Source organism: Dermacentor andersoni, chromosome 2 (genome assembly GCF_023375885.2).
Source record: "Dermacentor andersoni chromosome 2, qqDerAnde1_hic_scaffold, whole genome shotgun sequence".
Taxonomy (NCBI): domain Eukaryota; kingdom Metazoa; phylum Arthropoda; class Arachnida; order Ixodida; family Ixodidae; genus Dermacentor; species Dermacentor andersoni.
Window position 1 is genome coordinate 74710902 of NC_092815.1, and position 25175 is coordinate 74736076.

At 48.8% G+C, this 25175-nt stretch overlaps 1 protein-coding gene and 1 pseudogene across 1 annotated transcript in view; one reads left to right on the forward strand and one right to left on the reverse strand.

The window, feature by feature from the left end:
- Positions 1–25175, reverse strand: part of LOC126542001 (lachesin-like) — a 115239-nt gene that overhangs the window by 21405 nt on the left and 68659 nt on the right. Inside the window, exons 3-4 of the mRNA XM_055076966.2 lie at positions 23409–23515; positions 3482–3686 (exon numbers count right to left, since the gene is read on the reverse strand). Coding sequence (XP_054932941.1) covers positions 3482–3686; positions 23409–23515 — 312 coding nt within the window. The remainder of the gene's footprint in view (positions 1–3481; positions 3687–23408; positions 23516–25175) is intronic.
- LOC140216080 (uncharacterized) lies at positions 10994–12952 on the forward strand (annotated as a pseudogene).

Sequence of the window (25175 nt, forward strand, 5' to 3'; positions counted from 1 at the left end):
CAACGCGCCTGTTGCGCATGTGTCTGATGTAGCAGGAGGATGGTATTCAAATTACGTGTGTTTTGAATTCGGTGCTTAAGGGTCGGCGTGCGGGGCTGAGAAAGCGGGACATTAGGGAAACTCCAAACTGGAGCTGCCAGTGCCGGGAGGCAGAGGATACTATCCTTCGCCGATGGTTCAAGGTAGTCCAGGTTGATCGCAACGTTTACGGGGCGCACAACTACAATGCCATGTGTTGGGGTCAGTAAAGTTAAGCAACCAAACTGGAGCTAGAGGAAAAGTGATTACAAGCCGAAGAACGAGTTTTGCAGCTGAAGCTTGTTGTGCTGGGCGATCCTTCAGAAGAAATAAAGGATGCTCCACCGGCAAACATGCGGCTGCCATAAGTGCAGATCACGCCTCCTCGTTCACTCAAGGCAGCTCGCTTCAAAACAACAACGTCGCCCCTCCTGACCGTCACGAAGAGGCCACTGATTAATGACAGGATCATTGTCGAGAACTCCCGAAGAAAGTCGTCGACGGCCAGTTTACAGTTTGCCACGTGGTTGCCTCCTATTGTTCAACGTTGTAGACACATGGTACATTGGAGAAAGGGAGGTGGTGAATAATTCGGCGTTTGTGATTGGCCAGTGAATTCCCTCGACGAGGGGAATAGGGAAATAAACAGCATAAAGAGCGGATCCGGACGAATGTGGCGGACGCTCGCACATGCAGACTCTAACATGTAGTGCTCTCCAAAAGCGGGAGCTATGTTTGTAAAACTGAATCATGTACCTTTTTAAATACAATTCTTTTTCTGTTCTCTCAACCGTCGCTTGGCACACTTCTTTCTACCGGCACCTGACATGGCACCATCCATGGAACCTTCGTGGCCGCATGGACCCCCGACTTCACAACAAGCTCAACCTTCGAAAGCTGGCAGCCAGTTGGAACGCGGACGATAGTGGTCGTTCCGCGAGCGATGACGCAACTGCACTGGCTGTGCTAAAATCTTATAGTCCACACAGAGTATTACCATCCTTTAATGAGACGCGCGATGACCTCGACGCCTATTTGCAGCGATTTGAGGTCATCACAATGTCTTAAGAATGGCCACGAAACAAATGGACAGTATCGCTCAGTTTGTGCCTGACAGGAAAGGCTTTGTCTGTCATCGGCTGACCTGACTCGGCCTCTGCCTCTGAGTGTGATCAGCTTAAATCTACTCTGTTGTAGTAATTTCGCTTTGCGACAGATTTAGCAAAGCGAGACCAGAGGAAATGGAGACGGGCATCCATCCATGATGCCTCTCGCATGGCGGGTCATTTCGACCGTTGGATGAAAACCATGGCGAAGCCCGGACCAGCAAGGTCAGGACCGATGACGTCGGGACTTGGCCCGGCCCTCATTCGACAGCGCCCAAGGAAAGCTCCACGGGCAGTGCCGCTCCGAAGAGCTTGTCGCCCCATGGCCTTGGGCCGATGCACACCCTCGCTTGTCGGCCCCGCGCTCCGAACACAATCACCGAATTCGAAGTACAAAAATACCGCCATCATACCACTCTAAACCACGGAACTACGTTCAGAGCTTCAGTGCACTGAGTCAACCTTAACCCGCCTCCCTGCACCAACTGAGAGCAATCATAGCTGACACGGGCAATAAATAGCCTTATAGCCTCACACTAGCATATATTCTTTCTGTCGCCCTCACAACAACTGCATGTACGTGTACCGCTGATGCGGCACCAGTCTGATATTCCAAACATCCATAAGCACACCATACGAGTATGTTACTGCGGAGTAAGCTAATTGCAATGCATAAGCGACAACACCCGACAGCTATTTAGGCAGCCGCCATTTGCCCAGTTCGCTGAGCCCGCACATAAAGAAGAGAAATGCGCATACCGCCTGCTAACAGCCGCAGAGGAGGCGACAGACGCCACCTCCTCGACCGGGCAACTGCCGCCGCAAGGTCTCCAACGGCGATGATCTGTGTTTGATCAGAAGTGCGAAGCTCGCGCCGAGCTGCCGTTCGAGCTTGGTTTGGCGAAGTATCGAGCAAATGGGGGGAGAATAAGGAACGAGGCCGGGTGTCGCCTGGGGCTTGGTTGCAGGGAAGGAAGGAGGTGGCTCCTTTGTGCCTCGGCGTCGATTGCTTCTGCGGCTGTCATTTTGATAAGAGAAGCTGACGCCGCAGCTCCGTGCAGGCGTTCGATACGGGACGCTCGGTCGATTGCCGCTTACTCGCGCCCCCGAGGTGGGAGGGGTGGCTGAAGAGTTTTCCCACCGGCAGGACCGACGACACAGGGACAAAAGGGAAAAAGAAGAAGAGCCGGGCCTTGTATGCTCGTGTGTAGCGCTTATGACTGTGTTTACATGGGAAACAATGTGCTCCCTTATTAAGAGAAGCAGCGGCGTCGACGCTTCCTCGGCGCTTCGTCTCTGAGGCTCGAAGGTTGCCTTAATTGCCGTGCTGACGGAGATGTCGGAGCGGGAGCTCCCTATTTGTCTTGTTTCAACAAGTCACGTCAGCGTAACCGTGTCACCGTTAATATATGCTTGCGCTATACCATGCTGTCACGGATGAGTCGGTCCCGCTCATTGCTTAATAATCTCGTGGCCGAGCTGACCGGAACCCTATGTGACAGACGCGCTGAGTCGCGGGATGCGTAAGAAGAATTCAGATCGATGCAACTGTATATCAAGACAGCAGAGATAAATATAGCAATATGAACTACGCACGGGACGAGATTAAAGAGATGACAGTTGTCTCGTGACGAAACAGGGAGATGTGTACAAGGACATTCTTGGTTTTCTTTGTTTCTTCCTTCCTTTCCTTTTCTTTCTTTCTTTCTTTCTTTCTTTCTTTTTGCACAAGAAGAAGCAATGGTTGGCGTAGCTCCTTTTCCCGGACCCTCACAAGAAGACCGGTCGTGTGTTAATCGTTCAGGCTAAAAGGCCGCCTCATCCTTTTTCCCAAGTACGCTAATATGGTTCTTAGTTTTTGCATCAGCGTTATTCTCTCAGTACTACACATAGAAAAATTTAAGTCCTTAGAATTTAGCGCATGAGGAAGCAGATTCTTTAACCAGAAGGCTCAATGCGGCATAAAATGCCCAGTTGTCTAGCGATCAATGCGTGTAGTGTCGTCTTTAGCGCACATGAGCTGGCACCTGAGGAGGAAATTAACGCCAGGGCTTCGTTTGAGTTTCTGCAGCAAACTGTAGGAACACTTCTTAATTGACATAAGATAAACAGGGCTTCTAGACAGAAAAGTTGCTATTAAATTACAGGTCTAAGCTCCACATTCTGCAAAAAACTCCTTTTCGCCTCCTTTCCACCCATTCACGATATGAAAACAAATCCTCTTCTTAAAGCAAACTTTCATTGCGTTTCAAGAAATAATACCGGAGGTCCACAGCTCAGCCGCCAGGGCAGCTATAGTGCTCGAACAAACGAGCAAACGAACGAACGAACGAACAAATGAATGAAATAGAACGCACCGAGCACGTCGAGATATCCAACTTGACTGCGCATGGGCCCCGTGTTGACCTGGCACATGTATCCCCCACGGTCCGACTCCTGGACGTGGTCGATGACCAACAGCCAGGTGCGGTCCGAAGCGCTCAGGTGGACGCGGTAGTTCTGCGTGATCACACTCTTGTGGATCGTCAGGATCGTCTTGCTCTCCACTCGCAGCCATGCAACCTAAAAAAATACAGGACAGGAGATGGAGTCTTTCGTACTGCCAACTCCCGACAGCCGCTGCTTCTGTCTGTGCATTTGTGCAGATAGAATGCGTAAAACTTTGCGCATGTGCAATTTTCTATTTTTTTTTTTTTTTGTGCGGCAGCATCTCTTCTGCCTCAAGAAAGCCCGGATTGAAGTACTTCAATAGAATATCGTAGCTGGTTGCTAGAAGTGTCCCCCAGGTATAAAGAAGTATACTAGAGAGCCAAATGAATGTTTAGCTCAAATACTGGAGGTATAATAAGCAACACAGCGTAAGCCTGCCACAGGAAGATAGGCTTTGAAGGACTCCGATGCATAGCCTCGAAATGTTATTTCGCATTAGCGAGACTACGCGAACCCTTGTAGATTTGTACTTCTAAGTTGTTTATTACGACGCCGATGACTAATCTCACTGTTCGAATTAAATCGGATAAGTCAAGTTGGAAATCTGGCTATCGCGAGTGCAAGCATGTGCTCTCCGCAGTATTTCACTAATTTGAGTGCTAGACAGTATAAAGCAACGTTTATTAATAATCCAGGAAGCGTTTCTGGCGGCTCTCCGCTATAAGCCCGCACGTAGTTAACGTCTTGGCTTGATTGGCGCTCATTGTGTGTGCAAGGTAGTGTCAGTACTCTACTGCTAAATCATCGCGACTATTTCTTTCATCAGCATGCCTGATTCGACGTGTTGCTCACAAAAATCTTCCTACAAAAGCACAATTCGCTCCAAGGGCCTGTGATGTACCGAACTTATTGCCGAAGACCTCAGCTGACGGCTGTTTCCTACCATGCTTATGGAAACACCGGTACGCAGTCCTTCCCGAAACAATGCGTACAACTATAGAAGTCGACTCGTACTCGCCACGAACAAAGTCTACCCGCTATTTCGGTCCGATTCGTAACGGGGCGTATCGTTGCAACGACTCGTTGAGTCGACCCACATTCTTGACTGACTCAAGCGCAGGGCTTATTTTGTAAAATAAGTTGTGACTTTGGTGTCAGTACTCTACGGTTCAGAAACTGTCAGGAATTGTGCCTGGGGGACCTGTCATTACAGAGACTTTGCATTCTTCCTAAGATTACAGCGAGAAACGTGACACAGCACACTGTGTCACTACAGGCATTACATTTCCACTGTACGAGAACGAAAGCATGTTTCAAATAACTTTGGTAGCGCTACGAGAAATAGTGGCACATCCATCGCGAAAATTGCTATATGCAGTAGACCTACTTCTGCTTTACACAGGTCGTCATGTTATCCTAATTATATTGCACAACGCTGCTTTCCATTCCTCGCCTCTGTGCGATTCGCCTGATTCAATCATAGACGCGTCGAACGAGCAAGCGTTCATGAGCACAATACCACTGTGATCCCAGAGACGCTTTTATTCGTGTGCTGCTATAAAAGCTAAGTGATTTGTCCACATTACCGTACGTCCTTAAGAAGTTTGGTTTTAGACAAGGACATCATGAACGCAATAGCTTAATTCAGGAAAATGGGGCATAAGGGAGGTTACATTAGTACAAAAACTAGGCCTAACTTGCAAGAAAAATAACACTAAAAGAAAGAGAAAACACTTTCCATTGATACGGGTAGGTTTGTGCCAGAATCAAAATGAAATTTTACAAACTACATTTGCCAAAACGTAGCAGTCATTCCAATTAGGGACCAACCTCGTACACAGGCTACCATGATAATCGCAATAGAAGAGCTCAAAGGTACAGCTCTGTTAAGCCACTGAAGTCTCAAACTATCACGCTTTGACGTATCTGGTTGTAAATAAGATCGACAAGCTGAACAGGAGGCGAGCGCATTAACCCCAGTTCATAGCACGAATCCGCGACGGCCGGCCACGTCTTTCCTGCGCATTCCCGCTGAGAAGCAGGAATAGGTTGATTAATTAAGTTTCGCTGGAGAACGTAAAAAAATGCGAAAGAAGGCGAAAACATTATACACTTGCGCCCTAGCTGAGTATTCGCAAGAAGTACCCTAACCAAAAAAGAAAAACTTAATAACGAAAAGGGCACGAAGGGAGGAGGACTACGTACATGAAAACGCCAACATGTAGATAACTGAGTGCATCCGTGACTTTCTGGCTAGCTTTCTTTACGTTCCCGATAGTCTAGAGGAAGAAAAGAAGATAGCAATCTGACAGAAAGCTAAGCGAAGTAACAAAACCTGCACAGGCGCAGGAAAGAAATGAGACGAGGCTAGTTTGTCGAGAGCCTCCGACATCCCTTAGGCAAAGGAGAACGGGAGGTGGAAGGCAAGGAGTGGGTAGGGGTGACGTAAAAAAAAAAGGAAAAAAAAGATGGTGAGCTCACAACGGCCGTCACTGCGCGGTTTTTGTTCGTCGCCGCGAAAGCTGCGGCGGTTAAAGAGGCAGACGCGGAGCGCCGACGCGAGCGCTCGGCGTCCTTACTAAGGAATCCGCCGTGGCCCCGTCGCGCGGCACGCAGATAAGAGAGAAAATATTGGGAAGAGAGACGGCGCACCGTTGCCTTACCAGCACCAGCACCCCCACAGGCAGCACTACGGGCGCTCGTTTTGAGATAGGGAAGAGGTGGCGGTCGTGAATGTGAGGAGGAGGGATGTGCAGCCCGACCTAACATATATAGGCGGAACCTTCCTGTGCGCTAAATCTAAGAGCAAGAAGCAGCGGAGTTCCTCTTCGCAACTGTCTTCCTTCGGGAAAGAGGCGTAGGGATGTAAGGGAAGCAGCGGGAGGCAGGAAATCGGTGGAGAGGAGAGCATATCAGGGTACATGTTCCGGTAAAAAGTCGCCATTAGGAGGGGGCTCAAGACGAAGTGCCGCGCTGCTCCTCGGCGCGCGCGCGCGCGCTCTCGACGTTTTTGTTGTTGCCCTCCGCAGTCCCGCTCTCACTCTCTGTATTCGCTGTACTGCTTGATTCTTCCACGTGTTCTTTGTCTATCTGTTTGGTGCAGTTTCGCTCCAGGAGAGGGGGCGACTTCGCCGACGGAGCGAAGACGACACTCGGGTGCGGAGTGCGCGCGAGAGTCACGCGACTACACACAGTATCACTATTCCTTTGTTCCCGCTTTCCCGTCCCTTTCTCTCCCCCGCCTCCCCAAGGCGCCCGTAACGCAAACAGATGCCCGCACGCCTGACCCTTGGTCCCGGAACCTCTCTAGGAGAAAATGTCTCTCTCCCGTTTCCTCCGGCGTCGCCGCCGACGGCGCGTTCGCGATCACCGCGACCCCCGAGCGGCGGATCGCCGAGGAATGCCGCGGCTTCGCGCGCGCTGGCTGTTAGAGGCGCGCGTAAGCGTTTTGGAGATCATCTTACAAGCTTCCTCGTGCGCGCGTGCCCCTTCGCAGTGGAGCAATTTGGAAAGACACGGGCTTTGCTGAAGCACCAAAAGCGTGCTCCGAGAGACGAATTTGTTTTTCTGTGCGTATGTGGTATGCCATATACTTCGCTGGTTACGAAACAAGACAGTTGAGTCTTGTACATTGGATGACTAGAGTCAATTCTAAGAGTCGAGCATTGGCGTGTTTTGTGGGCGATAATAAATTGTTCGATTTATTATTTACTTCCTTTATTTGACTTTATATGCAGTTGCTATAAGCCTATAGTTCGGTCGTAGTGGTGGTAGTATGTTGTAGCTACAGGCGGGTCTCTGCGATTGAGGCCAGAAATTGTTCCGCTTTGGCGTCTATTTCCCTGTCACTGATTAGTCACCCTCTGTCGAGCAGTTCGGCGTCTCTTAGAAGTATAATAAGTCGCGAAGCTTCCCTGGGGCCCATAGCAGATCCTTTCGGAAACATGATCGCTCAATAGGAATTAAGTTCATATGTGAGAAGGTTCCTTTATGTACCTCCATTTCTTCGTTCGTCATTGACGCTTTCTCGGGCCTTTGATGGCCTCAGCGGGAAGTTTTGCACAAATACGAAATGTTCCTAATGGCAGAACGTCATCTTCCATCAAGCACTTTAGCGAATAGAACGGCCAAAATGGCTTACGATCGACTAAAACTACGAACAACATTAAGCAATAATAATAGGGCCTCTGCGGAGCAGCCCCAAGAAGTGAACATATCGGGTTGTCATAGTGAAATTCTAGTATCCATTCAAATAAAAAAAAAATAGAACAGAAAATGTGGCTTACCGTCCTATGAAGACGCAATTCAACGACGAGCTCTACATCTTTTTCAATTTCTAGCCCCCTCCCCCTTCTGTCTTTATTATATATATTCTAAGAACTATTAACGTACTTCGTCGTTTTCATTTGTACATAGCCAGCATCATCTTCCCTGTTCTTCGACTTGTTCGCGCGTGAGCTGGGGGGTTGTCTTTTTTGGAATAAAGAGCGCTGGACAACTTGATTGGTCTCGGTATTATAATATATATATATATATATATCATCAGCCTGGATACGCCCACTGCAGGGCAAAGGCCTCTCCCATACTCCTCCAACTACCCCGGCCATATGCTAATGGTCGCCATGTTGTCCCTGCGCACTTCTTAATCTCATCAGTCCACCCAACTTTCTGCCGCTCCCTGCTACGCTTCCCTTCTCTTAGAATCCAGTCCGTAACCCTTAATGACCATTGGTTATCTTCCCTCCTAGTTAGATGCCCTGCCCATGGCCATTTCTCTTTCTTTATTTCATCTAAGATATCATTAACTCGCGTTTGTTCACTCAACCAATCAGCCCCCTCCCTTCTCTTCTATTTCCTTAACGTTACACCCATCATTCTTCTTTCCATAGCTCGTTTCATCGTCCTCAATTTAAGTAGAACCTTTTCGTAAGCCCCCAGGTTTCTGCCCCGTACATGAGTAATGGTAAGACGCAGCTGTTATACACTTTTCTCTTGAAGGATAATGGAAACCTGCTGTTCATAATCTGAGAATGCCTGCCAAACGCACCCTAGCCCATTCTTAATCCGCCGTCACTACCTGTCCTAAGTAGATGTATACCCTTACAACTTCCAGTGCCTCGCTACCTATCGTAAACTGCTGTTCTCTTCCGAGACTGTTAAACATTACTTTAGTTTTCTGCAGATTAACTTTTATACCCACCCTTCTGCTTTGCCTGTCCAGGTCTGTGAGCATGCATTGCAATTGGTCCTCTGAGTTACTAAGCAAGGCAATATCATCAGCGAATCGCAAGTTACAAAGGTATTCTCCATTAACGCTTGTCCCCAATTCTTCCCAATCTAGGTCTCTGAATGCCTCTTGTAAACACGCTGTGAATAGCATTGGAACGATCGTATCTCCCGGCCTGACGCCCTTCCTTATTGGGATTTTGTTGCTTTCTTTATGGTGGACTACAGTGACTGCGGAGCCGCTATAGATTTTTTTCAATATTTTTACATACTCCTCGTCTACACCATATATATATATATATATAGATAGATTCAAACCAACAGGAACGCTGGTTCCTTTGTGAAGTGCAGTTGTTTTGTTACTGTCTCTCACGGACCGAGAGCGTCACAACAAAATTTCTTCCATGAATGATGATTCTCAGACCACGTGTGTCTACCTGCCTCCCCCATGACATCGCGTGAACACCGAAAGAAATTATTCGAAGGCTTCGAGCAGGGACGGCCATCACTTGATTACTTCGTGGGGTTTAACGTCCCAAAGCAACTCAGTGGCTTTGATAAACGCCGTAGTGAAGGACTCAATCTAGAGTCCTCCACTCCAATTTTGAAGACCTGGCTTTCTTTCTTCTTTTTTTTGTGCTTATAAATTTAATTGCATGATGGTTTTTCGCAGTTCACCCACATCAAAATGCGGCCGAGGGTAGAACTCGCGACCTCGTGCTTAGCAGCAGGACACCATAGCCACAGGGCTACCACGGCATGTAGGCCATCATCATATGCCAGTCGCGTCATATGAACCTGCGTGCCGTTGACCTCACACGCATAGGGAGCGTTTCCCACGTGATCCTGTGGATGCGGTCGACGCTTAACACATGGTTTAGTGGTGCCCTTAGGACGTATGCCACAGCGTTCAAGAAAAGAAACGCCGGATTTAAACTGCGTCTTCCGGGCTCAGTCAAGCGACAAACGGCGGCTTTTAGTCAACGGATCATCCATCATGCGCCTCGTCGATAAAGCGACTAACAGATTCATTGTCTGGTTTACAGGAGAATTACAGACGTTGAATAATTGAGAACCACTTTTCTGAGACAGTGTTGCAGTTCATGTAGGATGAAAAGCTGCCCTCTCTTATCTGACTTGTTTCGTTCGCTTATGGGAAATCCTTCGACTGAAGAAAGTGACTATCTGTCATACGAACCACCGTTTTTCAAATCAATATAGGCTACTTTTGGTATTTAAAAGTGGCTCTACACCTTGTTTTTAACTTCGACGTTGTTTTCTGTGGCAGAAGCCGGACGTTATACTATCACAAGAAACACTAACCGACGCAACGTACCTTCCCGGCTTCAGGGTGCACAAGGGCCCGCCCGACGGGAGAGGCCTGTGCTCCCTGGTCAGGAAGGGACTCATGTCATGACTCATGACTTGAAACGGACGCGGAGATCGAAAAAGTAGACAGCTGGCTAGCGCATCTCATTGAAGCCAAACAGTCGATACTCAATCGCTGGAAGAAACAACGGCTCAAACGCAGACTCAGAAAGAAGGTGGCGGAACTCAACCGAGCGATCGAGGAGCACTGCCGCGCGCTCAGCACGCAACAGTGGAACGAGATCTGCAACGTGGCAGACGGGCAGGTGCACAGCGGGAAGACGAGGAACCTGCTGCGGCACCTGCTCGACGAAACCAAGACCAAGTCGCACCAAAGGGACAGACTCACCAAGCTCATACATCGGGCGGTCTCGGTACACGGCGCCGACGAAGTCACCAGGCGCATTAAGGGCAAATACCTGCCGACTACACCCACCCAACAACACGCGCCGTACGGCGGCCTACCCAACGCGAAGCTTGATTGTGACATCGACGTCGAGGAGGTCCGCGCGGCCCTGCACGCCCTCAACAGCAGGTCGGCAGCCGGCCCGTACCACATCATGAACAAGGCGCTCAAGAACCTCGACGACGGCTCGATTGAGAACCTCGCAAAATACTTCAACATGTGCTGGAGAGCGGGCGTGCTGCCAAAGCAGTGGAAGACAGCCAAGACTATCCTGATCTCCAAGCCGGGGGAGCCGCCGGACACGGACAACCTCCGGCCCATCTCGCTCTCGTCCTGTGTGGGCAAGGTGCTGGAGCACGTCCTGCTCATTAGGTGGCAAGACTACCTGAAACGAGAAGGGCTGTACCCGACCACGGTGATCGGCTTCAGACAGCAGCTCAAACACCAAATCATCGACGATAGCGGTAGCTTCCGCGACAACAAGGCAATCCTGGGGCTCGACTTGCAGAGCGCCTTCGATAAGGTGACACACTCGGCGATTCTGTTCCAAGTCTCCATGCTCAACATGGGCGAAAGATCGTACAACCACATCAAAGACTTCCTCACGGACAGGATCGCCGAGCTACGATCACGTGACCTACAGACGCAAGAGAAGAAGCTCGGGAGCACCGGCACACTGCAAGGATCGGTCATTTCGCCGATGCTGTTCAACCTGGTAATGATCGAAGTGGCCGAGAAGCTCGCAGACATCACAGACGTCAGGCACACCATCTACGCGGACAATATTACGCTGTGGGTGACCGGCGGCAGCGACGGCCACATCGAGGGCGCGTTGCAAGCTGCTGCCGTCGACGCGGTAGAAGATCAGCTGCAAGGCACCGGAATGAGATGTTCGCCGAGCAAATCGTTGCTTCTCATGCTCCCACCTACCAACAACGGCAGAGGCAAGACCGCACAACGCGAATACGAAAAAATCAGTATCGTAACTAAATCCGGCAACGTGATCCCCGAGGTCGGCAAAATCAGGATACTAGGCATGGTCATCGAAAAGCACGGAAGAAACGGAGAAACCATCGCCCGTCTCACGGAAAAAGCGGCCAACGCGATTCGACTCCTCAAACGAATCACTTCCCGGAAGGCTGGCATGAAAGAGGAGAGCCTAATTAGGCTCCTCCAATCCTTCATCAGCCACGTCGCGTACGTTGCAGCCTACCACAGATGGCTGCAACACGAACACAACAATATCAACGTAATCATCAGAAGAGCGTAAAAGACGGCGCTAGGCCTGTTCGAGTCCACGAGCACGACCCGCTTCTTACAATTCGAGATACACAACACGCTCGAAGAAATATCCGATGGACAACGGACCTCTCAACTGGAACGGCTGTCCACGACCAAAGCCGGGAGGAAGATACTGGACGATCTGGGAATAGGACGCTCGAACGAGGCGGAGATGAAGCTCCCCGTCCCCGAAGAGGTCCGAAGCCAGACAAGAATCCACCCCATACCCAAGAACATGAATCCCCAGTTCAACAAGAGAAGAAGAGCGGCGAGGGCCAAGGCTCTCATCGATCTGAACGCCAACAACGAGCACGCGCGGTACGTGGACGCAGCCGAATACCAACGGAACGACTTCACAGCGGTCGTCATAGAGGCGTCAACCGGCGCCACGAGGATGGCAGCGAGTGTGAGAAGCGCTGGAGCGGAACAAGCGGAGGAGCTGGCCATCGCCCTTGCCATCGCCGACGCAGACTGCCACACGGTGCTGAGTGACTCGAGACAAGCGGTGCGAAACTTCGCCAAAGGCCAAATCTGCACGTAGACCGAGCGCGTACTGCGAGCGGTCGAACTGCAAGGTAGAAAAGTCAGACTCAAGTGGTTTCTGGCGCACTCGGGCGACGCGTCGCAACTCAATGAGTACCACAATGAGACCGCACGCGCAGCGGCGCGAGCGCTAACCAACCGCGCCCCGGCGACAGACCGTCCGACGTGGTTCGGAGCCAAGGACCGCATGGCGGAGTGCAACGACATCACGAAGGCCTACCACCTGGCTCGCAGGACTCTCCCACCCCCGCACCCGAGGCTGAGTCGAGCGGAGGCGCTACTACTGAGACAGATCTGGACCGAATCGCTACCGAGCCCGGGACTGATGCATCGCGTGTACCCCGAGACCTACCCGACCGATAAGTGTAGGGTCTGCCAGTGGGAGACGGCAGATTACACACACATCTTGTGGGACTGCATCAAAAATCCAAAGGAAGCAAGATCAAGAACGATCCCGCCGCGGCTCGAGGCAGCCGCGAAGAGCTACGACCAAGACCAGCAGCTCTGGGCCGTCCAGCAGGTCCTCGGGGCGCTCGAAAGGCAGGGATCCCAGCCGAGTACCCCCGCCGAGTAACGGCAACCTCGTAGACGACGTAGGCCCTCCTCGGTGCGAGCCAGTGCCCAACTGCCGGCACAGGTAAAGTTTGCTCCAATCCAATCAAATCTGTGGCAAAAAAATATTTTCACTTTACAATCGACCTTAAGTAAGGTTGCTGTTACAGCAGTAAGAGCTGCCAGTTTTCTTTGGCTGCGTTTCTTCGCTTGTTGGTTTTTCTTTTTATTGAAAAAGAGAACGTTGGCAACTATTGTGTCATCGGCTTCTCTTCAAGAACAATAAACAGTGCATTCGGAATAAGCTGGAAATAGGTCGGGTCTAGAGATCCAAGTCTGACCGCTCATACACGTGGCGAATGTTGACGACAATTATACCAATCATAGTGCGTCCCAGAAACAAGTGGACGCTTCAATTCCAACGACATTACGCATGTTACGTCTGTGACACTGCCGCTGTCAACTCGAGCACGCCGACAACGTCGACGTATCGATAGCGCACACGTAGCCCTGAGGCTTAAAACAAAGCCATAGTCCAAAATACCGAACTATGCATATGCATCGCGAAATTTCATGCCTTATCCAAGATCCGGCAACGGGATATCTTTATTTTTAGCGGAGAAGATTGTGAACCACAGTGCACTAAAACGAAAACAGCAAGCAAAGCAACAACGAAGAGACAAGCCTGTCTCTGAGCTCCTTCCAACGGTGTTCCGTGCAACCAGATCAACACCAGAAAAGCATCACAAAGTAAAAATAACATGCTTCTAAACTAGCAGAACCACCGAGGCAAAAGCGTTCTGATGTGTGTGAGAACACGAAACTGGCTCAACGCGACGGTCACCCAACGTTGGTGGACAGGAAAGCACACTCGTAGCGACTCGATCAGAACCTACCATCCAGATAGAGTGCACAGCAAACAGAAAGTCAACGACAAGAGGGAACACAACTGGAGAAGACAGCTCGAATGATACGGTCTTCCATTCCGACGTGTCTTGGACGTCGAAGCGCCGACTTCGCATGCCATGACGCGCTCGCATAGGTGCACGCTCCGCTGACAGATGCTAGCAGGCTCATGCTGGGGTAGCTGACGGTGAAGCGAGCAGCACGGGCGGGAACACGCAGCAAAGGTGAAATCAGTGCAACTCACAAGACCAACAAAAGAAACGGAAGAGATATCACTGATGGAAGATTCCGAAGGGAAGAACTGGCTGGTTCGGCGTTCTCTGTTTCTCCGCACGCTGACACGACGAACATGCACAAATGGATTGCGGGAAAAAAAAGGAAAACGGCAGTGAGCAAGAAACTCAGTGAATAGAACAATATGGGAACTAGCTCGCGCGGGAGTGCGCGAGCACCGCACTCGCATTCGGGATGGGGGGATAAGGAAAGGGGATGCCACAGCGAAACCTACCGAGCAAGGGCAAAAAAAAAACCAAGAAATGAGGAGTGATGGGGAAAGGGGGAGGGGGACCTCTCGTTTAATGGGGCCATTGCGGGAATAATTCATGAGACCGGAGCTGGTCCAATTACTAGGCTCAGTGCCCTACCATCGCTGACGGGCTGCATTACTAAGCACCTTCCTCGCCCCGTTCTCTATCCTTCCCTCGCTCTTTCTTGTTCTTTTTTACTTCTTTGTCTCTCCTCTTTCGTTTCACCAACACGCGTCGAGAACGCGCACCGCCGACTCGCGAACGTTTCTTCTTCTTCTCGCACAAAGATTTGCACTCAACAAGCAAGCAGAAAGCCCTCGCAGAAGTAAGGGTAAAATTAAAGCCATACGAACGTAGAATCGCACGAAAAAACAGAAGGGGGGAGACGCCAATAGCCAAGGAGCGTTTCAACGCCGCGGGAATAAAAATTTCACTTAGCGAGTGCATACAGTGCGTAAAGCCAGGGTGGCGAGTCAAGGGAAGAAAACGAAGATGGCGAACTGCAGAAAAAAAGATGAAATGGAGAGAGAGGGGGCAAACAGGGGCATTTCGCAGGAAAGACAGAGCTGACGAAGGGTGTGGAAGCAGTGGCTAAGGTGGCCACGGTAGGGACGGGTGGTGGCGAGGGAGGAAAGCGCGGCCGGATTATGCATGGAAAGCGAAGAAAGAGTGTCCAGCTAAAACCATCATTTGTGGAAAATGTACGTACGCGACGGTGGCGGTGGAGAATGCTGCCGCCAGTATGAACGCATTCACGCGCGAGCAGGGTGTCGTTCACTTCGTGTGTGTGTGTACGTGCCATGCATCAGGCTGCCGGAGAAGTGAAAAATATAAATATAAGGGAGCGAGTATAGCACCTGGAATAACAATAATTCCGGAAGCGTGTCATGCGCCGTACCCCCCCCCCCCCCCTCCCTTCTATTCCTTATTCTTCGGCTGTTCTCATGGCTTCGTTGATCTTTCTTTTCTGTTTGTTTTCTTATTGCTCCGTCCTTTTTATCTTTGGCGTATGCGGATGTCATCGACACGAGGTGCGAATTTTGTTTAACAAGAAGAAAAAGGCTGCCGGGACAAAGTTAGGCAGCTGTTGGTTCTGGCCTGCTTTATAGCGGCGTCGCGCAGAGAAGCGAAGAGCGTGGGAGAGAAGAAGTAGGGGGTGTAGGGAAGAGGGAAAGGTGCTCGTTAGGGAAAAACCAGCGAGGCAAAAGAAAGCAACTCACTGCGGCATCCCGTGCATTCGTTGCTCGTCTCGTCGCCCGCAATCAACTCTAACAACAGGTTTTGGATTCAGCGGAAGGGTGAAGAGAGAGAGGGTGAGGCAGACGAAAAAAAAAGCATGAATGAGGAGGCACATATTTCTTTTTGCGTGACAGCCTGCAGGCATTGCACACCCAGCGGCGCATGAAGACGTAGCGAGGATCTTATATCCGGCACTGGGCTGTGCGTGGTTCTCAGCTTTGTTTTCGAGGGTCGGCCTCATCAAGGAAGACGCGAGAGGCACTCGGGGCGTGCGCGGAGAGAGAGGAAGAGCTTGAAGAAGCCGCGGCACCGCAATTCCTTGCGTTGTTGCGGCCCGAGTCAGAACAGAGATTGCGCGCATTCCTTTTCTTCCGCGCTCTGCGTCTCGGTTTCTTTTCGCTGACACGGTCTTGTTCTTGTTTGTTCTTTCTTTTTCCTTTTCGTTGTCGAGGGATCGGAAAGCCGAACTAGGTAGAGCGGTGGCTTTATAGCGACAATGATGCTTCTCGACAATGACTTAATTTACGCTCAAGCATTACAATATTATGAAGCAATTAATGACGCTCTCTAGCGAGTAAGGCGTTTCGTGAAAGGTTCATTTTTCGGCTTGCCGTCGTTGCAACAGCTCTGTTGATGACGTGAGAAAGGAATGAAATAAGATTGCTCCGTTCATCCCAATGCAACACACGGGCTTTGAGAGAAGACGTACTTAGAGCGCGAGAAGATGTGCTCCGGGATTAATTTCGACCACCCTGAGCTTCTTTAACGCGCACCTAAATCAAAATGCACGTGCGTTCTTGCATGGTACTCTCGAGGAAATGCGGCCGTGGCACCTGGGAGACGAACCCACGAGCTAGCGCCCAGCAGCAGAACGTCAATGAGCCAACGCGGTGCGTGCGTTTTGAATGGTGACCATTCACTCGCAGTGCCTGTGCTTTATATTTGTGGCGCTCGGAGCGCGTTATCGTTGTGACGTCTGAGAAGGCGCACGAGGATGTTGAAGTATAGCCACCATTCAGGCTTATATAGCGATACCAGACGCTGACATGCAGGGAGACATGATGATGATGATGATGATGATGATGATCGTGATTATTATTATTATTATTATTATTATTATTATTATTATTATTATTATTATTATTATTATTATTATTATTATTATTATTATTATTATTATTACTAGGCGCTGACATGCAGGAAGGGTTACAGTGAAAAATGTAAGCGATTCTTAAGGTGAGTGCTGCAAAGACAAACGAGTTTTCTTCTTTTTCTCTTTTACGCAGTAAATTATTCGCCCTTCCCATCTCTACTTGTGCGCACTTCATTGTCGTCCGACATTGTCCATTATGCTTAAACTGAAAGCATACCAACTGAAATTTCATATTATTACGAATCTTCCATTTGTTTTGCCGTCATAGCTAGGGGAGAAGACATTCTCATAAAGATTGCTTACTATAGAAAGAAAAAAATATTATCAAGATCACAAGAATTATCAACAGATAATACAGCCAGGTATGGTGCTGCTGATTGCACTTGCCATGATTGCAAAGATGTGTTTGCGGATGGCATCTGAAACTTGAGAAACACATTAAATTTCAGCTTTGACTGCTTCCTTAACGTGCACTGGGCGCGCGTTAAATAACCCCAGATGGACAAAAATAATTTGCATTTTTCACACTACGGCGTACAAGCCTCATGATGATATTGTGGTTGTGGCCCGCAAAACACCCTAATTTATTTAATGATTTAAATTTAGAACGCCCGATTGCAATACCGGCTTAGGGGCCTGCTAAACTTCGGCTTACTTGCGCGCACGGGTTATACACAACTATTTTGCCCTCTTTGAGCAAAGTTGACGTTCTGGCTTTCATTCTGGGCTTCAGTGTTTGAAGTGAATTTAGCTAATGTTTGGATAAATGATACTCCCGATTCACTCGTGAAAAACCCCTTACGGCAGGCAACTTGCTTGATAATCTGCGCAAAAGGGTGAAACGCGTTGTCCCGCCCAAAAAAGGAAAGAAAGGAGCAAAAAAGAAAAACAATAAAGGTGCATCGCATAAAGTGCCTGCCACAGCGGGGAACGTGGTGTGGACGGAATTAAGCGCGTCTCTTAATTACGCAGGACGTCGCCGTCCCCGACGGCCACACGCTGTCCATTCCCGCCGAGGCGCCCGCTATAACGTTCCCTCCTCCCTTTTTTTCCTGTATGAGGGAAGGAGGGGGAGCTTGAGTAAAGTGCATATCAGCCCTCTAGTGCGTGTACCCATTGTGGAATAACTGGAATAACTCCCCGCGTGAAAGTATGCGGGCTAATGAATTAATGCCTGAAGCTTTATTTACCGAAAGCGATGGCGCATTGACCTAAATTCGGGTGGTTTGGGACATGGCAGTATGCGAGTAGCCGGACTTGTGTGATGAACAAAAACAAAGATGTATGGCTACGCTCTTGAGGCTTATCTATAGAGCTGCGCTCGAGACGTCAGCTTCGTCCTGTTATGCCGTTTATTGTGGCGATTCATATCTTTCCACGAGCTCCAGACGCAGATCCACCGGTGATGTCGTGCCCTGCTTGAGTCGCCTTTCGGATTGATGGCGAGCACTTGGAAACCTAAGGCTGAAATGCCGGATGATCGCCTGCGTGTCTCGCTGATTATTACAGCTGGCATCCGCTGACTTCCAGCGCGTACGATCCACGAGATCTACGAACCGCCATTTTCTGTGAGTCGAGCGGTAAGGAAGAAACAGCTCGAGCCAACAGCTCGAGTTAAAAAATCGTTGTATCTAAGCGGGGTTCGTATTTTACCACGACAAGGTTTTATGCCGGGCTCCACCGAAAATCTAAGTGTACGTACTTACGTCACGCAGTCATAACGCAAACCTGCGACATGCATGGCGATACTTTTTAAGTTTTGTGCCTACAATGGTGGTGTGGAAAGTATGCATAGCAACGACTGAAAGGGTTGCTTTATAAAATGAATTGTGCTCTCGATTACGAATATTTACTGCAACGATCATATTCAGGCATAATTGGTTTTGTCACCAGTAATTGTGTAGAAAGTATGGCCGACAGCGTGGACCTCTATAAAGGTAGTAAAATGTTTGGAAATGTCTTATTGCCTAGTGATGCTCCGCGCTTAGAATTCTCTCTTTTTCGGAGAATTTACAGCCGTAATGCCGGACGAAAGGGAAAGAAGAAATTTTAGGATTGACGGAGTAAATATTAAAATTATTCCATTGAGCAGACCATCATGTTGACGGTCCAGAACACATCCATTCAATTCACGGGCTCAACTTGGAGCCGGCCAGTTCCAAGTGCTAATAGTCTTCGTTGTTGAAAAGCCGCTGTGCTGTTGGATACAAGACGTAAACTGCAGATGGTTACGTCAAAATCTGATAAGGTTACCGACCCACAATTGCTAAAATGTGGCAGCCCTCAAGCGGTAGTTGGTGCTGGAGGTGTTTGCGCAAAAGATATGTCGGGAACCGGCCTTATAAAGTGCAACGTTAGAAATTAAATTCTCATTATATTACTTCTCGCCCTGAAATGTCCAATCGACTATGTAATGTTGAACACGACTTTCTAAGATCAGGGATATATGCCGCAACGGCGCGGTCCCTCAGTCCACGCCAGTAGGCCCCAGTCCTGGCCGGCCGCGCCCAAGAGCGCCCAGCGAAGCCTCGAACCACCACTCGCGCTCTCGAGTCACTTCGTCCTCTACTTCTCTGACTGCTGGCTCCGATGCCGGAGCTCCGATGATGCCAGTGACTCCGATGATGATGATGGCGGAGTTCCCATGGATAGATATATATGAACGACAAGAAATGGGGCTATTATTTTTGTGAATGATATCATAGAAGCAAGCAAAGACAATGAGGACAACACGGGGGAAATTACTTGTACTTACTAATTGAATTAAAGAAAATGATAAATTAATGGCAATGAAAGGGGGTGAAAAAACAGCTTTCCGCAGGTGGGAAACGATCCCACGTCTTCGCATTACGCGTGCGATGCTCATCGTCGTCTCTTTCCTGCTTCTGTTACGTCGGGTCTAGCGTGTAGAACTTCCAAGAACCCCAACCCGATATGCGTGCGTGCGTGCGTTCGCGTGTGTGTGCCTGTGCGTGTGCGTGTGCGTGTGCGTGTGCGTGTGCGTGTGTGCGCGCGTGTGTGTGTGTGTTGATAACGCACAAGCTTTACCTTTTATTTCCTACGTATTGGCCGGGGTCCGGCCTTCGTTAGGGACGAAGCGTAGGAAACAAAGCTTTGTTCGTACGTACGTCATCAACCTATAGGTTCCTGTTCAACTACCGGATCCCGGCAGATGCTCACTTTATATACGCATATAATAAAGAAAGTTTATTAAACGGAGGGTCGCAATTCACCGAACACAGCGTCTAAGCTCAAGCCTCTGCGGCACGCGAGGCTGTTGGCAATCCTGCTGCCTACGTCCCCAGGCGTTCTTCTTCATTACAATGCATATATGACCGAAAGGTTATATTTAAGAGTTGACACACCTGCTTAAATACAATTGTTCATTGTGTCGACGTTTCGGCCGGAGACCGACCTAGTCAGTATATGAACAGTTTCCTTTCTACAGAAGTGCATCGACTTTGCAATTTATATACCTATGTGAAGGTGTCGCAAATATGGAAATTTCTGTGCATGCGAATCCTTCTGCCAGGCACGGAACGTCACCGTCGCTGCTTCACTCTGCCGCCGTTCTCGGGCGACGCCGTTCCTGGCGCCTTTCCGAAGGTGACAGCCGAGAACGATTACCGCTCGGCGGCGGCGGCGCAGCGGCTCGCCTTCGAACGTACGTACCGGCACGCGATGCCGCCGGAGCTCAATAACGACGCAGTTTCGCCGCATACGCACTCACCGTCGGGTCGGATATGCATATATGACGTCAGGCAGCCCCCGCGGGGCTGTTTGCGCTGCATCGCAGCTCATGACCCGCGTGCTTCTTATCTCTGTCACTGCTTCGCCTTTCGCGCGATACTGCAATTCATAATATACTGCGCGTATTTATAGACTTGTTAAACTGAACGTACAAAGAAGCTGCCACTACTTCTTAGAATACATGCTGCACTTTGGTGTTATCAAATATTCGTCTGAGAGAAGGATCGACCAATTTTTTTGTAGGGATCAACGAACCACCTTCACGTTACTAAGGAGCACAGAGCGGAATACGTTCTGTGGGCGTTTCGTATACGAAAAGCCTCAAACAGCACGTAAACGCCAGCGCTAGAAATCCCATTATAACGTATCAGCGGATATCGGAGCATTCCAATATTCCTGGACAGACCGGAGCGGACGCCGCTGTAAAACTGGCGCACGAAAAATGAAGACACGTTAAATCTCCCACTCACCCGTAATGAAGACCGACTGTTGATGAGACGGATATCCCGTCGACTTAGTACAAACACCTGGTTTAATCAGAAATCAAAGCACCGAGACTTATTCTTCATAGACCCTTAGGTTAAACTGCCCATTCCGCCGAAATTGAGCTACAATAGAAATTTCTAACTTTATTGCATCGCCTGTCGTTTGGCACAACACATACCCGTGAATGTTTGCACCGAATTTAGTACGTTGCTAATGAACAGCGCCATTGTGGCCATGCTGAAGAAGATGTACAATGCCTTCTTGGGTACCCATGACGCGATTATGCGAGGTGAAGACTAAAGGCTGATTTAATGTTGCTAGGCCGTCGGCCATTCACTATAATAATAATAAAGAAAACGTACTTGATCAATGCCCAAGTATTGTGGCTTCAAGACTCTTTGTGGAAAATACAATTATATTACGCTTACGCTAAATGTTTGCAACTCAAGCCACTATTAACTTTTTCTTTAATGGCTTAGATAGTATATCGTATATCGTATTAGATCGTATATGAGTAGCCCACGTCTGATTTTGTTATATGTTGTTGCTGTTTTGTCATGTAAATATTTGTTGATCTGTCAGCCGCTTCATCTGTAAAACTGTCAAATTATGAAGTTGCTTTTTAACTCTTCTGTGTTTGCGGATCTCCTGTGCATCTCTTTGTACCATTTCACTCTCTTCTGTAACTCTCCTTTAATCTTGCACTTAACATCGCAGATGTTAGTGATATCGGACTGCCTCAATGTTTTTCGTGCTTCTAGCTTTCCTTTCCTTGCGAAGAGGAGTAGCCGGCGCGAATATAGGCGCCACCCCCTCCTTCAATTACATCTAAAAAACGGTTTTAGAATTAGAAGCACGTGTGCACGTCCATTCCTCGCCTTGCTGGGTGAGCTTTGTGACTGTCTTAGCGGCTAAATTTGTTCGCAAGAAAATATGTCATCGCCTGAATATTCTGTGGTCTAGTATCGCGCGCTCGTTGAAGGTAGAAGCCTATGGTACGACTTAATTACATTTCGAGGTGCGAAAGCAGCCTAGTAATTTCTTTCGCTTCGCCGGCCTATATAGCAGACAGCCATGTCACTCACAGTTGCGAGCTCCTGCTACTCTCGTACCTTCGCTGCTGTCCCGTCTGGTATCCGCGCTGTTTAATGCTTCCTCCTAATTCGTGCGCGGCCCTTTAGTCTCTACGCTGTGGCTCCTTCTAATATACAAGCTTCTGCAGATCCCGCAACTCCTTTAGCCGTTCTACCGCTGCTATCACTGCCGTACTACCTTGCGGGCCTCCCTGTACCTTCGTGTTTTTTCCCCCCTGCTCCTATAGCCGAGTTTAGGCTTCCTGACGTGGTCGTTGCGCCTCCATATCAATTCGCTACGCTATCGTGCACGATTCGTGCTCGACACACCAGCTCTGTCGTTGTTAACTTCACTGGGGCCTTACGCAATTGTGCCTGTTTATTCATGCCAACACAAGTTTTCTTCATATCTAATCTCTTCCAACAAGGTTCAACCTCATTGCGCTACCGACTACATGGCAGCTGCTCAGATGCGTAAACCTTAAACCGGTTTTCATTCCAGTTTGTGCTGTTTGTATTCGAATTTTTAAAGCGGTGATGCTCGCATACACGTTCACCGAGTAGGAAAATGCGAAATGTGGCGCTCTGGCAGAGCGACAACTGGCAACGCGGGCAAGGCTACAGGTCAGCGTACAAGCCGAACCTCAACTTACTCAGACTCTGACAGAACGTCACGGATAAGCTATACTAAGACTCTCCTTCGCAAATTTAGCGAATTTAACCGCGTTTCTAACAGCTGTTGCTGGACCTCTTTCTGTGCGTACTATTTGGCTACGTGACCCACTGCACTGTCTGTTAGCAAGGAAACGGATCCCAGAAAATCTCGACGTGCTGCAAGTTCGGGCGGATTCCTGCGCTACTGGTTAACTGCACCTGCACTCCTTAAATTCAAGACCCAGCTAGATGGAAAGCGAGAGCCATTTATAGTATCGAAGATAAATTGCTGCCCTGTGAAAGCTTTCTTCTGTCATTCATTGCTCTTTCTTGTTTGTTCCTTTGAATAACGTAGTACAACACATGCGCGAAGGCTCCGCGGCGTATCGTAACACTGGGAAACGAAGTGTACAGAAATGTAACCACCAATTTTAAATGACAGTTTGCCTACACTTATAAGAAAACCGAACTTTCAGTCAGGCTACTGCCTCAAATAGCCATAGCATATATAAGTCGTAGTGTTGGCATATTCTAGATGATCTTGAATGTGGCTATGTGAGTTAGTGTACATATATATTGGCGCAATAAATAAAATGCAGAAGACTGCCCTGCCGGTTGCGATGAGAGCGCGATATTAAAATAATATATTTAAATGAACGAACAAGTATGACTGCGTCAACCCCGACTCACCCTGTATTGCCCCAAGTTGTTGACGACGCAAGGAAGCTTCACCGTGCGGCCGACGATAGCGCTCACATTCGGAACAGGCTCGGCAAACTCTGGAAGAATCTCGTAATCTGCAAGATAGAAGAAAATAGGAAGAAGGAGAAGAAGACGTTGAGCACTGTAAATACCCATAGCGCGCATTCTAGGCAAAACTGTGCTGATTGATAGCACTATTTTATGTAGTTAGCGGCAGCCGCAGTAATGATTCAAAAGTAATTGCCAAGCAATCGCCCGTTAATGTACTGCAACTGAAAGTAAGAATACTCAGTGCCATTTGGAGCGCTTTATACGCAATATTCGTAGCTTCGTGACTATTTGGGAATTATTGGCATCGTAAATCCAGCAAAAGTTCGTTTGATGGCCCCAGACTGAGCTCGGACAAAACTTTCTGAGCGCCTCAAAACTATTTTTCTGAATTTCCTGTCTATTCCAGCAAAGCCTGCCAAGTTGGTAGCTGGTGCCTTTTTTTTTTTATATGGTTCCTCTGCCTTTCTTTCTCGTTGTTGTTTTTTTTTTTTTGGGGGGGGGGGGGAGGGTGGAATTGTGGTTCTCAAAACTCACGATAAAAACATAGAGAGGCTGTTTTTCGCGACAACCACGATAAACAGAGGCCTTTAGCACTGAATGCAAAACCTGGGACTTCTAATTCTGCTTCGCATTTTTGCAAACAAAACGCTTCACAACCTGCCTACTAACGTTTCCCCTGGTTTGCCGAGTTCATCCGCTTGAAACCCTGCTAACTGCTGTACAGCAAAAGTTGCAAACTGTGCCTGCAGAACAGGCAGGCAAGCAGGCATTTAGGCGTAATGCAGTAAAGGGAGATAAGGCTGTATTTTGTAGTTCGGTTGACGAGCCTGTAATGCGTCGCAAAACAACGCAAAAATTTCATTTCAACAATATGAAGTGTTGGTTGTATCATCGCGTCATACGTTTCCCAGTAGGTGACCTACATAGCCCAGGCTGCTTTAACATATCCCACGATCAGTTCAAAGAAAGTCCATTTATAAAATACTTTGAAAAATACAAATAAATCGGCTGCATCGATGCGATTTGAAGGGGGGGAGGGGGAAGCGCACTGACAAGAAAAAGAATGTCAACGTAGCTAACGCAGTAAATTAGACGCACACCTTGCCATATCGATAGCCTAGGCCGCGTTTTGTTGTTAATGTGATGAGTACTCTTAGCCTGCTAAAGACCCCACTTTCGTGTGCTGCTACCTAACCCCTATCACATGGCTCTCATCAAAAATAAGTGCCCGACGATTGGTTACAAATCCGGTTACCTGCTGCTCGATGCTCGAATAATTAATTTATCCATGAACAATTTTTCCTTTGTTTTTTTTTTAACTGAATTAGGCCGCAAATGCACGGGCAGAAGTCTCTCGTAACATCCTTACTACCTCAAATCGTGCAAACCATCGCTGTGACACGCTTGGCACGTGAGTCGTGTCGGATGGCCACAATTTGCTGATAAAAGGGAGAACGCGCGCTCTTCTATCTGACAATTAAAATTGTTTAGTGTCGCTTTCTTTGTGGTGTCCTAACGTGCGCAAAGTTCACATTGTTCCCGCTTTGACATAAATCACGACTATATTTGTACAAAACCGGTTACAGAGCCTCGGTCCCTTGCAGTCCCTTGCAGGACATGTCACCTAAGAGAGCCTTAATTACCAGCTGTCAATATTGAAGAACGGACCCCTTTACATGTGCAAATGATAACTATACCGAAGGA